At 43.3% G+C, this 13,032-nt stretch overlaps 1 protein-coding gene across 3 annotated transcripts in view; it reads right to left on the bottom strand.

Moving 5' to 3' along the window:
* CDH18 (cadherin 18) overlaps positions 1-13,032 on the bottom strand; it is a 452,445-nt gene that overhangs the window by 93,381 nt on the left and 346,032 nt on the right. For all 3 annotated transcript variants that reach the window (XM_038770457.1, XM_038770455.1, XM_038770458.1), the window contains one exon: positions 7,178-7,297. In XM_038770457.1, the coding sequence (XP_038626385.1) occupies positions 7,178-7,297 (120 nt within the window). The remainder of the gene's footprint in view (positions 1-7,177; positions 7,298-13,032) is intronic.

Below are 13,032 nucleotides of genomic sequence, written 5' to 3'. Positions count from 1 at the left end.
GTGACCAAGACAGTATTTTGGCATTAAGTACTTAAGACATATCATCCAAAGCAATAGTAATAATGATAATGATGGGGCTCACAGTGTTAATCCATTTTACAGATGAGGTAACTGAAACCCATAGAAGTGAAGTGTTACACCCAAGATCACACACCAGACAAGTGGCAGAACCAGGATGAGAACCCAGGTCCTTCTGACTCCCACACTTATACTCTATCCATCAGGAAACACAACTTCCAACTCTAAACCCCTATGCTTCAATGTCATTATCCGTAAAATGGAGATTTGCGATCTGTCTGCTTTCCGGATGAGACTGAGTTCTTTCAGGGGCAGGAACTGATTCTAATGTGATTATTTTGAATCTACCCCAGTCCTTGGCACCTAGTAAGCACAAAATCAATACCATAATTATGATGATATCATTTGTTACACTGTGTTCCTGGTGGATCCTTCACAACGTCATTTGTGTCTGGGTGTCTTATATCCACAAGTGTCTCAACAAACCCTATGAACAGAGGTTGAGAGAGAGCTTTCTTTCCCCTGCCTAAATCTCTGAACCAAAGAGCATTGTTCTATTGCTCAGTGGAATTTATTGAGCACTTACTATGAGCAGAACACTGTTTAAGCACTTAGGAGGGTACACTATAGTTGGTGCCCACCCACAAGGAAGTTACAGTCTAGAAGGGGAGAGGCGTTAAAATAAATTGCAAAAGCAGAAATGGTAGGGTATTAGGATACGTGTATACATGCATATTCACTCAAAACTTTGGCATATGCCCTTGATATACCTTGATATGTGCTGTGAGGCTGAAGGAGGGGGTAGATATCAAGGTTTATAGTGCACAGTCAAAGCAGAAGGGAAAGCAAGTAGGGAAATAAGGGCTTAGTTGGGGAAGGGCTCTTGGAGGAAATGTGATTTTAGGATAGCTTTAAAGGTGGGAGGAAATAGTCTGTTGGATATGCAGAGAGAATTAGTTTCAGGCCAGAAAGAGGATATTGGCAAGGGGTCTGTGGTGAGGTAGATGACACTGAGGTACAGTGATTAGATGGACGTTACAGGAGCAATGCATGTGAGCTGGGTTATGGCAGGAAATCAGCAAGGTAAGGTATGAGGGACAAACTGAAGGAGTGCCTTAAAGCCAGTAGTAAGGAGTTTCTCTTTGAAATAGGATGGGAAACCATAGGAGGCTCTTGAAAAGTGAGGAAGACATAGACTGAACAGTTGTTTGGAAAAATCATCCAAGCAGCAGAGTGAACTCTGGACTGGAGTGGGAGATATAGAAGCAAAGGATGTCAGCACGAAGGCTGATGCAGTCATTATGGCGGGATATGACAAGTGCTTGAATCAGAGTGGCAGTGGTTTGGATAGAGAGAAAAGGGCAGATCCTAGAGATGTTGTGAAGGTAGAACTGGCAGGATTCCATGACAGCCTGAATGTGTGGGCTGAATGCGAGTTGAGTCAGGGAGTTGTGGCGAGGCTACGGGCTTGTGAGACAGGACAGGCGATGCTGTCTACGCACATACGAAAGACAGGGAGGGGACAAGGTTTGGGTGGGAAGATGAGGAGTGATGTTTTGGAAATGTTAAGTTTGAGAATTTGGCAGGATATATAAGGTGAGAAGTCCGGAAGGCAGGAGAGGATGTGAGACTACAGAGAAGGAGAGAGATTAGGACTGGATATGTAGACTTGGGAATCAGTCACTTAGAGATGGTGGTTGAAGCCACAGGAGTGCATGAGTTCTCCAAGGGATTGGGTGCAGATGGGGAAAAAAGGAGGACTCAGAACTCAGCCACGAGGGTGGGAGTCAGAGGAGACGCCTCCAGGATAGAATGAGAAGATGACAGAGAGAAAGGAGATGTAGGAGAGGACAATGTCGTTGAGCCATAGGTTAGTTTGTTCCAGGAGAAGGGGTGGTCCACGGTGTTAAAAGCAGCAGAGATATTGAGGAGGATTAAGATAGAGAAGAGACTGTTGCATTTGGCAAGAAGAAGGTCATCGATGACCTTAAAGAGGGTAGTTTGTATGGAGTGAAGGGGGTAGAAATCTGCTTGCTCACTGCAGATCTGTACTGTGACTACTATCTTAGAATCATTGTGACCTACTGGATACAGCATGGGGCTGGGAGTCAGAAGGATCTGGGATCTAATCCTGACTCTGTCATGTGTCTGCTGTGTGACCTTGGGCAGGTCACTTAACTTTTCTGTGCCTCAGCTTCCTCATTTGTAAAATGGGGATTAAGATTGTGAACTCCATTTGGGACAGTCCATTTTAGACTGTGAGCCCACTGCTGAGTAGGGACTGTCTCTATATGTTGCCAACTTGTACTTCCCGAGCGCTTAGTACAGTGCTCTGCACACAGTAAGCGCTCAAGAAATACGATTGATGATGATGATGACAGGGACTACATCAAATACGACTTGCTCACATTTATCCCAGTACTCAGAACAGTGTCTGGCATATAGTTAGTGCTTAATAACTACCGCAATTATTTTCATTATTAGTCTCCATCAGCCTGAAGTAGGTAATAAAACCAATTTGTTTTCCCAATAGAAAGGAATTTATTCTCATCTTGAAAAGTGCTGTTCCTATTCTTTCAATTTTAAACATATTTCTTGGTCACTTTTTAAAATAAAGTGAAAGTCACATTTAAAAAAAATATGATCAGAGGTTTCCATTCCTTTTATAGATCATTTATTCAATAGTTTAATATTTGGTTCCTGTGCAAGTAAGTACACAGAAAAGCTTTGTAAAAGATAGTGGCCATTGAAAGCTAGGTGGAATAATAATGAATTGGGGGGATAATGATAAAGAGCTGTAAAATTGTTTAAACTCCAAGAGACAAGAGCCAGAACCACACAATATTTCTAATGTATGTGATTCTCCTAGAAGGGACTGGGGGAATAATTACTTTACTCACCATGCTGGCCCTCGTTCCGGAAAAGCCAAACATGACAAAATATCTTGAGGAAATATAGAACAGAAATCAGGCAAATTATCTCAATCATGTTCCATTGGAGTTAAGGAGGTTTCTGTCATTAAGTATATGCAATGTTGTATTTTATGTGCTTTAATGGAACATTAGCTCAAGAAGGCTTTAATGTTACCATAATTCGTTTATGTATCATGCCAAAGGAATAGAAAAATGCATGAATTAAAGGCTAATACTAATTTTAAGAAGTTTGAACTTGGCCCTTTGGAAAACACAAAGCCTTTCCTAAGTCTAAACCATTCAGGAGGGTAGACCATCAAAGAGCTTAGTAAAATCAAACAAAAATGAGTTTGATTTATGGATGACTTTCTAAGGGCTATAGAAATTATAAATAAACAATCAGTGTCAGGAAAACAAATGTTACTCATCAGAGGAACCACATTAAATACTCTTTTCAGAAGTCCTACTGAATACACTCGATCTCGTGATATAAACTAGGGCATTCATGTGCTAAATTCATCTCCTTTACTTGAGTGATTGGTCTGCAGTTTGTGGTTTTTGTTAATTGCCTACTAAGTGCCAAGCACTTTACTCCCAGTGCTGGGGCAGACAGGAGATAATCGGTCCTCTCATGGGGCTCATGGTCAAAGTAGGAAGGAGCACAGGTATTGAATTCCCATTTTGCAGAAGAGGGAACAGACTCACAGAGATATTAAGTCAGTCATAATTACTGAGCACTTACCGTGTGTAGAGCACTGTACTAAGCACTTGGGGGAGTACAATACAACAGACACACACAGCAAGCTTACAGTGGTATTTATTAAGTGCTTCAGCGTGGGGAGCCAGTAGCAGTCTTGGCTCCAGACACATGTGACTCGCTAAACACGTAAGTCAAACAAATGGCCCTCCACATTGTCCCTCGCGTTGTTAGGGGGTGGAGAGAGGTACGCAGCACTGATACCTGTCCAGCAATTCTCATCTTCAAGCTGTTATACTCTGATATATTCTGGACAGAGAGGTGGGGATTGGAAAACACCTTGGCTTAATGGTTAAAGAGCAAACCTGGGAGCCAGAGGACCTGGGTCTGCCATTTGCCTGCTGGGTGACCTTGGTCAAGTCACTTAACTTTTCAACTGCAAAATAGGGATTCGATTTCTTTTACACCTTCAACCTGGACTGTAAACCCCATGTGGGACAGAGACTGTATCCGGCCTGATTTACTTGTTATCTACCCCAGCACTTAGTGGTTGACGCATAATAAGCCCCTCGATACTATACACAGAATACTTGTTCACCCCTTCTTTCTCCCGAGAGGATACATTATTGTGTTCAGAGTCATGCAAACTGTGTGGACCTCAACATATCTTAACACCAGTTCTTAGGGTTCAAGCCCAATAAGTATTCCAAAAGACCATTTCATTAATGGAATAGAAAAAAAAACCTGGATATCAGATGCAATGCTCATCTTATTGTCAATTTATAATTAATCTGCCACAAAGCCAGGTTTGCTATCAGAGCCTTTGAGTGCATCAACAAATGCAGCTAAGGAGGAAAGGGAGATAAAACGGCTACCCTAAATTCTGTTCAGACCTTAAATGTTTCATTCCCTTGACTGTGAAAGGAAGCTTTGACAATACCACAAACAAGAAGGAAAAAAAAAAACACATTCAGAGTATTTGAACTAAACTCTTGAAGGAACAGGAAAGGATACAATAGTGTCACTGGTCCTCACGTCTTGTAAGATGGAACTGTCCACAATACAACCAACCCGTCTGAATGAAACAGCCATGGCAGTCTGTGCCTGAAACTAAGGTTATTCATAAAGAAGGGCTTCACTGAAAAAAGAGCTTTAGTTTTGGATGATGACCTTTTCCTAGCACATGTGCAAAAAAAAAAATTCAATCAAGTATGATATATACTTGGAATACTCAGTAGGGGTTATCAGTGAATGGCTTTGGGCGTGATTGAAAAGCAGCTTTCAAGATTCTCTCTGTGCACCTGCATAATGCAAATATAATTTACCATCAGCAAAATTGCTTTTTTCAGCCAGTGGCCCTCTTAAAATTCATTGGGTTCAAGTACTGAGCCAAAAGTTTCAGGCGGAAGTGTGGTGGTGAATGTGACGAAGTACGTGACAAAAAAAAACCACAAAGAAAATTGGCAAGTTGCATCAATCAATAGCATGAACTATGTGCTCACTGTGGACAGGGCATTGTATGATGTATTATGGTATCAGTCAATCAGTGGGATTTATTAAGCACTTACTATATTCAGACTACTGTGTTAGACACTTGAGCAAGTACAATACCACATGGTTGATAGACATGGTCCATGCCCATAACGAGCTTACAGTCTACAGGGAGAGATATATGAAAATAAGTTATGCTAAAGAACATAACAATTAGAAGTGTCTAGTGGATGTTTGACCCAACGCTAAGGGTCGTCTTCAGCTGAATCTTTGTACCAATGTGGAATCAACTGCTTCTCAGATTTATTTGGAATGGGCTTAGCAATCTTATTTCACGAACAAGTATTAGTTTACAAAATTTGCAGCTTTTGGAAATGTGTACACCCTATCAATTAATCAATCAGTGGTATTTAGTGAGCACTTCCTATGTGTAGAGCACTGAATTAAGCACTTGGACTGGATCAATCAATATAAAGAAACTTGGATAGTCAGGCACAGTCTGGATGTTCCAGTTCAGGCTGGATGATTTTCAAATGTTTTCTAGTAGTCCTTCAATAAATACGATTTATTGAATGGACACCCTGTTTGGAGCACTGCACTAAGTGACTGGAGCTACTGACGTCTCAGAAATTAGGTCTCAGAAACTTGTTCAATTGGAAGCAAATCTGAGTTCCTCATTAAGATAACCACCCAGAAAAATGGAAACTCAAGTATCATCCCATCTGAATCGCCCTTATTCTGGCTCCTGGCAGGGTAACCATGTTCCTGAGGAAAGTCATTAGAGACCTCAGATTCCTTCCCACTGGGAGAATCCACTCCTGCAATCAGAAAATCACCTCTGTGCTCCTCTCTCCTGCACTGTCCGAACTTGCAGTGGGTTCAGTGCTGCATTTCTGGGGTGCACGGAGGCTGGGGACCACAGAATCTGCTGACCTTTGCGACAGCCGCACTGATGCTGCAGGCTGCGGGGGAGGTGGCTAGGCCAGGCCAGGAAGATTCAGGTTGCCCGAGCTGAGGATTGAAATGGCTTTCAGTGGGGCTGTCCCAGGGGAATGGGACATATTTTGTAGAATAGAGCCGGTGCCCTTAAGCATCCATGTACCAGAACCTGGCCAGCTTACATTTCCCTGGGGATGTCTGCAGCTTGAAGCAGTGCCCCCTGCCCTGCTGGCCAATGTCACTCTAAGCTCCAGTAACTTCATCAATCGCATTTATTGAGCGCTTACTGTGTGCAGAGCACTGTACTAAGCGCTTGGGAAGTACAAGTTGGCAACATATAGAGACAGTCCCTACCCAACAGTGGGCTCAAAGTCTAACTTCTAACCCTAAGCATCACTATCACCCCAATTCCAAAGTCCTCAAGCCATCTACTTCAACCCAACCCTTTCCTTGACATCCACTCTCAATGGCAAGAAGTCAATGCCTTTCTAATGCAGTGCTCCACGGAAAAGAAAACCGCAAACAAATCTCCCAGCATTCATTCCTTCTACATGAATCCACCCGTTCATCCTATTCTTTATTTTCATCAATCCCATCGAGGCGAATTTCCCAGAACTTTTTTATGCCTGTATTTACAGAGTAAAAATGTCTGCCGAACCCCAAATATATAAGCACTTACTTGTGACTACAATGACCTTAGCCCTGTTTTAGAGCTGCCTGGGGAAGGAGAATTTCTGTCCTAATAAAGACAGAAGATTCCACCCTGCCTCCTTTACCACCGGAACCCCACAGATTCGCTCCCTGACTCATCCCGTACATGTGAAAGGTAGAATACGAGATTGCCTACATGCCACGTGGATCCTACAGTCTAAATCATTAAAAACATGGTCTCCTCTCCATAGGCTTACTCATCACACGAATGCCTTTTCCAATACACCCCAAAAGAGAAGTCAGAATTTCACTGATCAGTCACCAGTTTGAGGTCTACTCACAGGACAGTTGCTACAATGGTGGTGACTCACATAGGCTTCATTTTAACCCTATGAAAAAATGCCTCCCTGCAAGGAAGTCTGCAATCTGCAAGCAAACCCAAGTATACGGTAAAGCAAGCAAACCCAACCTGTTTTGGGGTCGACGGAGAAGTAAGGTTGCCCCTGGAGAATGCTGTAGACCACGCGGGCACTGTTTCCATAGGTGGGGTCATCAGCATCCGTTGCCGTCACCTGGAGAACCGAGGTACCTACGTAGCCGGGATGACAAAGTTTAGAAATGGTATTAATTCCTTGATTAAATATGCAGAATGATATAAGGTATGGGCTACATGAAGGGTATCTAGATTTATATTCTAGAGAGAGAATCCATATATACTAATTTATCGAGACTGGGGGTCCGATGTGGGACAGGAACTGTGTCCAAACTGATTTGCTTGCATCTATCCAAGCGCTTAGTACAGTGCCTGGCAAACAGTAAGTGCTGAACAAATTCCACAATTACTATTATTATTAATTTACAATGGCAGCATTGCTATTTCGCCTGAGCCACCACCACTTAGTATCCTCTGACTGGCCACTTTGTGGACTGGGAAAGTCTAGGTGGGGCAAATGAAGTCCTGCAAAGGTAGATTATACACAGCTATGTCTCTCCCTAATCTGGACCTCTCAAAAAATCAGTCAGTTTGATTCACTGAGCATCTACTGTGTGGCCAGCACTGTACTAAGTGCTCTAGAGTGCAAGCTCATCCCTAGACTGTAAGCTCACTGTGGGCAGGGAATGTGTCTGTTTACTGTTGTATTGTAATCTCCCAAGTGCTTAGTACGATGTTCTGCACACAGTAAGCATTCAATAAACGCGACTCTGAATGGATTTTTGGAAGTATATAGTCAATTGATGGCATTTATTTAGAATTGGTCCTGTGAAGAACACTTTACTGATTGCTTGGGAGAGTACAGTAAAATAGAGTTGGTAGGAATGATCTCTATCCTCAAAGAGTTTACAATCTAAAAGCAAGAAATAAAGTCACAATAAATTTATCAGTTATATTTATTGAATACCTACCGTGTGCAGGGCATGATACTAAGCTGCTAAGAGAGTATAAATAATCTGTAGACATGATCCCTGCCGTCAAGGAGCTGACAGTATGGTGGTGAAGACCGACAAATTAATTACAGGTAGGAGGGAAAAGGTCCCTGCCTTCAAGGAGCTTACAATCTAACAGGGCAACTAGGCAAATGCAAATTATTCAAAAATAGAAGAAGGTGGTGAGAGGAGGTAAGGTGAAAGAATGGAAAGACAAATGTGTGAATAAATGATGGACTGCCATGGTTGCAAAAGTTGATAAATTTTAGCCAATCAGTGACATTTAATTACTGCTTATTGTGTGAAGAGCACTACACTGAGTGTTCAGGAGAGTACAGTACAAAAGAGTTTGTGTGCCATGACACCTGCTGCCATCAGGGAGAAACATCGTGGTGGCCAAGAGGGCAGAGCACAAGCCTGGGAGTCAGAGGACCTGGGTTCTAATCCTGGCTCCACCACCCGTCTGCAGTGTGATCTCAGGCAAATCGTTCAATTTCTCTGTCCCTCAGTTACCTCATCTTCAAAATGGGGACTACGACGGTGAGCCCCACGGGGGACACTGAACTGTGTCTAACCTGACGGGCTTGTACCTACCCCAGCACTTAGTCGAGTGCCTGGCACATAGTAAGCACTTAACAAACACCACTTAAAAAACTGCTAAGAATGTTATTGGTTGGTCTGCTTCTTAATTCAGGGGAGTCCTGACAGTGTGCAGTGTAGCAGGATGAACCAGACACATGTTCCTCTTCCACGGCTGAAAGGCTGATCCAATCCTTCGGGCCGTGAGGGGCTGAAAACTGAGTTAAAACCCACTATGAGGGTGGTCCGACAACACCCCTGGCTGTGTACCGCTTCCCTGAAACCACTCCCTTCCCCTAAACAATAATCACCTTAATAGAATTACCAGTACGTAGTCAATACATTAGGCTTAATCATATTAGACTTAAGACCTTTGAACACATTTAATTATCCTTGAAATATGATCAAGTGAACAAGGATATTGCTTTCCCTTTATCTCTTGTCACCTGAGAGATATCTTAAAGTTCGGGACAGACTTGAAAATGATTGATGGGTTGATTAAAAAGAAAAGTTTGGGAGTACATTCAGTATGAAGCTGATTTTGCAACCTGTTCAATAACAAGGATGAAGATGGTGAAGATTTTAGATTTTCAAAGTGGTTGAAAAAAGGGCACTGTCGCACTGATTCCGGCTGTTTCACTAATATTTTTTTTTTCATTTATTTATGGTATTTGTGAAGCACCTACTATGTGCCAGGCACTGTAATAAATGATGGGGCACATACAAGAAAATCAGATTGGACATAGTCCACGTCCCACATGGGGCTCACAGGCCTAATCCCCATTTTACAGATGAGGTAACTGAGGCACAGAGAAGTCAAGTAACTTGCCCAAGTCACACAGCAGACAAGTAGCAGAGACAGATTAGAACCCATGCATTGTGCAGGCACAGGTCTGCTTTGCTACCTGGACTATTGAGCTCAGTGCCAAGTGTCGTATGAACTCAGCTGGATTAAACTGTAAACTCCTTGAGGACAGGAAATCTGTCTTTGATCGCTGTCGTGCTTTCCTAAATTCATAGCACAGAAGGTGCTCAATGGATATTATTGATGAACAAACTTATATACTAGGCATTTGGGAAGTTGAGAGCTTGGCACTGCCTGAATATCAATGGAGAGTACCAGGTGGGATGGGAGATTTATTGCAATATCTCATCTGTGAGGAGTTGCATGGCCTAGTGGAAAGAACATGGGGCTGCGAGTCAGAGGACCTGGGTTTCAATCCTGATTTGTCACTTGCCTGCTTTGGGACCTTGGGCAAGTCCCCTCAGCTTCTCTGCGACACAGTTTCCTCGTCTGTAAAACACCCACTCTCTGTGTCCTACTTAGGCTGTGAGCCCCTTGAGGGACCCAATTAACTTGCATTTATCTATCCCAGTGCCTGATACTGTGCTTGTCAAATAGTGATTACCTAATATAACAGTCATGATGATATAAGTAAAAATTTCATCTGTTAAAAAAAGAGAAAAGAAACATGGCAGCAACAATGTGCTTGTCCACCAGGACCAATTGTAGGCTGGCATCAGCTCTGAACATAGTCAAGTTGAAGGTGTTTGAGTTCCAACTGCAAACCCTCTGGGACTCATCGTTATGAACACATCAGCCATCGGCTGTTGCTGGAGCAGGATTTAGGATCAATACACACTTTTTTTACTTGCGACCCCAACCCCGTCTTGAGGCCTCCATGGCTCCCTTCCTTCTTTTGTATCTCCCTCGAGTATTTCAAAATTCTCAGAGAGGATAAAAATAAGTTTCTGATTGCAGGCAGAAGTGGCCAGCAAGTCCAAATGGGATGTGTTGGAAAGTGGAGAGGTCTAAGGCCACGTGAAACAGCCCGACTTACTGGATAGAGCATGGGCCTGAGAGTTAGAGGACCTGGTTGCTAGTCCTGGCTCTGCCATTTGTCACTTTGGGTAGGTAACTTAGCTTCTCTATGCCTCAGTTTTCTCATCTGTAAGATGGTGATTCAATACCTGTTGTCCTTTCTACTTAGACTGTGGACAGGGACTCTCTTTATCCACCCCAGTGCTTAATTCAATGCTTGGCACACTATAAAGCCCTTAGCAAAATATTACCATCATTACTAGGGTTGAGAATGAGGCGTCAGGATTTTGAGATTGAGAACGTTGTTTCTCGCGATAACCGAGACCATATATTTCACAAGGGCAGGTTACGTTTACTCCGCATGTCACGGTAGCTCTTGTTCGGGGTTAGGTTTATGTTGGTAACTTGCCCCAGAGTCAAAGACAAAGGTTTTGGGTGAAGAGAGGAACAGGGTTGTAGTAGGTAGGCCAAAGTTGAGCGGTGGAGGGAGGGTCCTCACTCTGAGCCGGAGGAGCAGCGGGGAGCACTTCTCTGGACTGGAGGAGGAAGGTGGCCACAGCATTAGGGAGCAGTTACTCTGGGCTGGGAGAGGTTAGTGGCTGCAGTAGCAGGGAGCACCACTTTGGGCTTGGGGAGAAGGGCAGCGGGAACAACCGTGATGACAGCGCAGAGCCTGCCCAGTCCCAGTCCCGGCCCCAGCGATGATCCGCCCCCCCGGTTCCCAGGGGGGCTGGGTCGGTGAGATCGTCCTGATGGCGCACCAGCGTTCTGGGGTCGGCTTGAACCAGCCCTGCCCAGCATGGACAATGGAGGCTCGGCCAGAAATGCTAGTGACCTGTGATCCCAACCATGAAGGGGTTTGGGACCCAGACCTTGCACAAAGCAATCCGTTATGGTCCGTTTCTGCCCCATCTTGTCCCCGCCTAATCATCTTCTTGCAGGGGCAGTAGAACCAAAAAATGAGCAATAGAGCAGGGGCACAGCACATTGTCAAGTGCACACTATACACCTCCAACTCATACACATACACACACACACAAATACCTATCATTTTATACATATAGCATACATACTATTATATTCTGTAATATATACATATATACATATTTGATAAATAATAATAATGATGATGGCATTTGTTAAGCTCTTACCACATGCAAAGCACTGTTCCAAGTGATGGGAAGGATACAAGGTAATCATTTTGTCCCACGTGGGGCTCACAGTCTTAATCCCCATTTTCCAGATGAGGGAACTCAGGCACAGAGAAGTTAAGTGACTTGCCCAAAGTCACACAGCTGACAAGTGGCAGAGCCAGGATATGAACCCATGACCACTGACTCCCAAGCCCGGGCTCTTTCCACTGAGCCATGCTGCTTCTCCGCTGCTTAAATAGGCATTATAACTTGAAATATTAGACTATACAATATGATATATAATATAATAGAGTTGGTGGACATGTTCTCTACTCACAACGTGCTTTCAGTCTAGAGGGGAGTCAGACATCAATAATATACCAACTGTTATCTTTTATGTTCCATGTGCTTAGTACAATGCACTGCACACAGGAAGCACTCAACACATAAAATTGATGATGACATGCACACACGCATGCGTATATACATATATGTAAATCTATCTCTATATCATCTGTATCTATCTATAAAATCGATTGGCCCAGGGTGCAGGTAATATGCCACAGAGGGACCGACCTGCAGGCAGTTTTCAGCCGCCTCTGGGGAAGGTTTCTGAGTGAACAAACAACTAAGGTACTCAGGGGTGAATAGGCTCAGGAGAAATCCTGAAAAATAGCTGGCTAACATCAGCCTAAAACTACTGTCATTGCCGCAGTAACTTTCAGGCAGCTCAGAAAGAAAGAGAAATGGTATTGAATTTCCCTGGAAAACATATTATGTGGATTTTTTTATGGCATTTGTTAAACACTTACTATGGGTTAAACACTCTTCTAAGCACCGGAATACATAGAAGATAATCAGGTCAGAAACGGTCCTCGTCCCACATTAGTAAGTAGAAGGAAGAATGGCTATTAAATCCCCAGTTGCAGTTGAGGAACCTGAGGATGGAGAAAGGACTTGGCCATGGTCACACGGCAGGCAAGTGGCACAGCCACAATTAGAACCCAGGTCTTCTGGCTCCCAAACCCATGCTTTATCCACTAGCCCATGCTGTTTCCCATCGATGGGCAGCACTAGAACACTCACGGAACATCTGCTGTCCTAATGCAATCTAAAAAAAAATATAGTACTGGGAAAGCATTTTTGGGTCTATACAATTGCTTCCATACATGAACATTAAAAAGGTAAAATGTCATTTTTTGTAGAAACCTTGATTTATTAATGTATAATTACAATTCCAAATTATTCCCTGTGGGGCTCCTACAACTTGCATTCTGGGGATTGATGCTTCTAGGCTGATCTTTTTAAACAAATCTGGGAAAGAAATATCATTGCATCAAGAGGAAGCCTCCAAGATTTCCTTTA

The sequence above is a fragment of the Tachyglossus aculeatus genome, chromosome X3 (assembly GCF_015852505.1).
Source record: "Tachyglossus aculeatus isolate mTacAcu1 chromosome X3, mTacAcu1.pri, whole genome shotgun sequence".
Lineage (NCBI taxonomy): Eukaryota > Metazoa > Chordata > Mammalia > Monotremata > Tachyglossidae > Tachyglossus > Tachyglossus aculeatus.
Note: the sequence above shows the minus strand (reverse complement) of the source record. Positions and strands in the feature narration are given on the sequence as shown.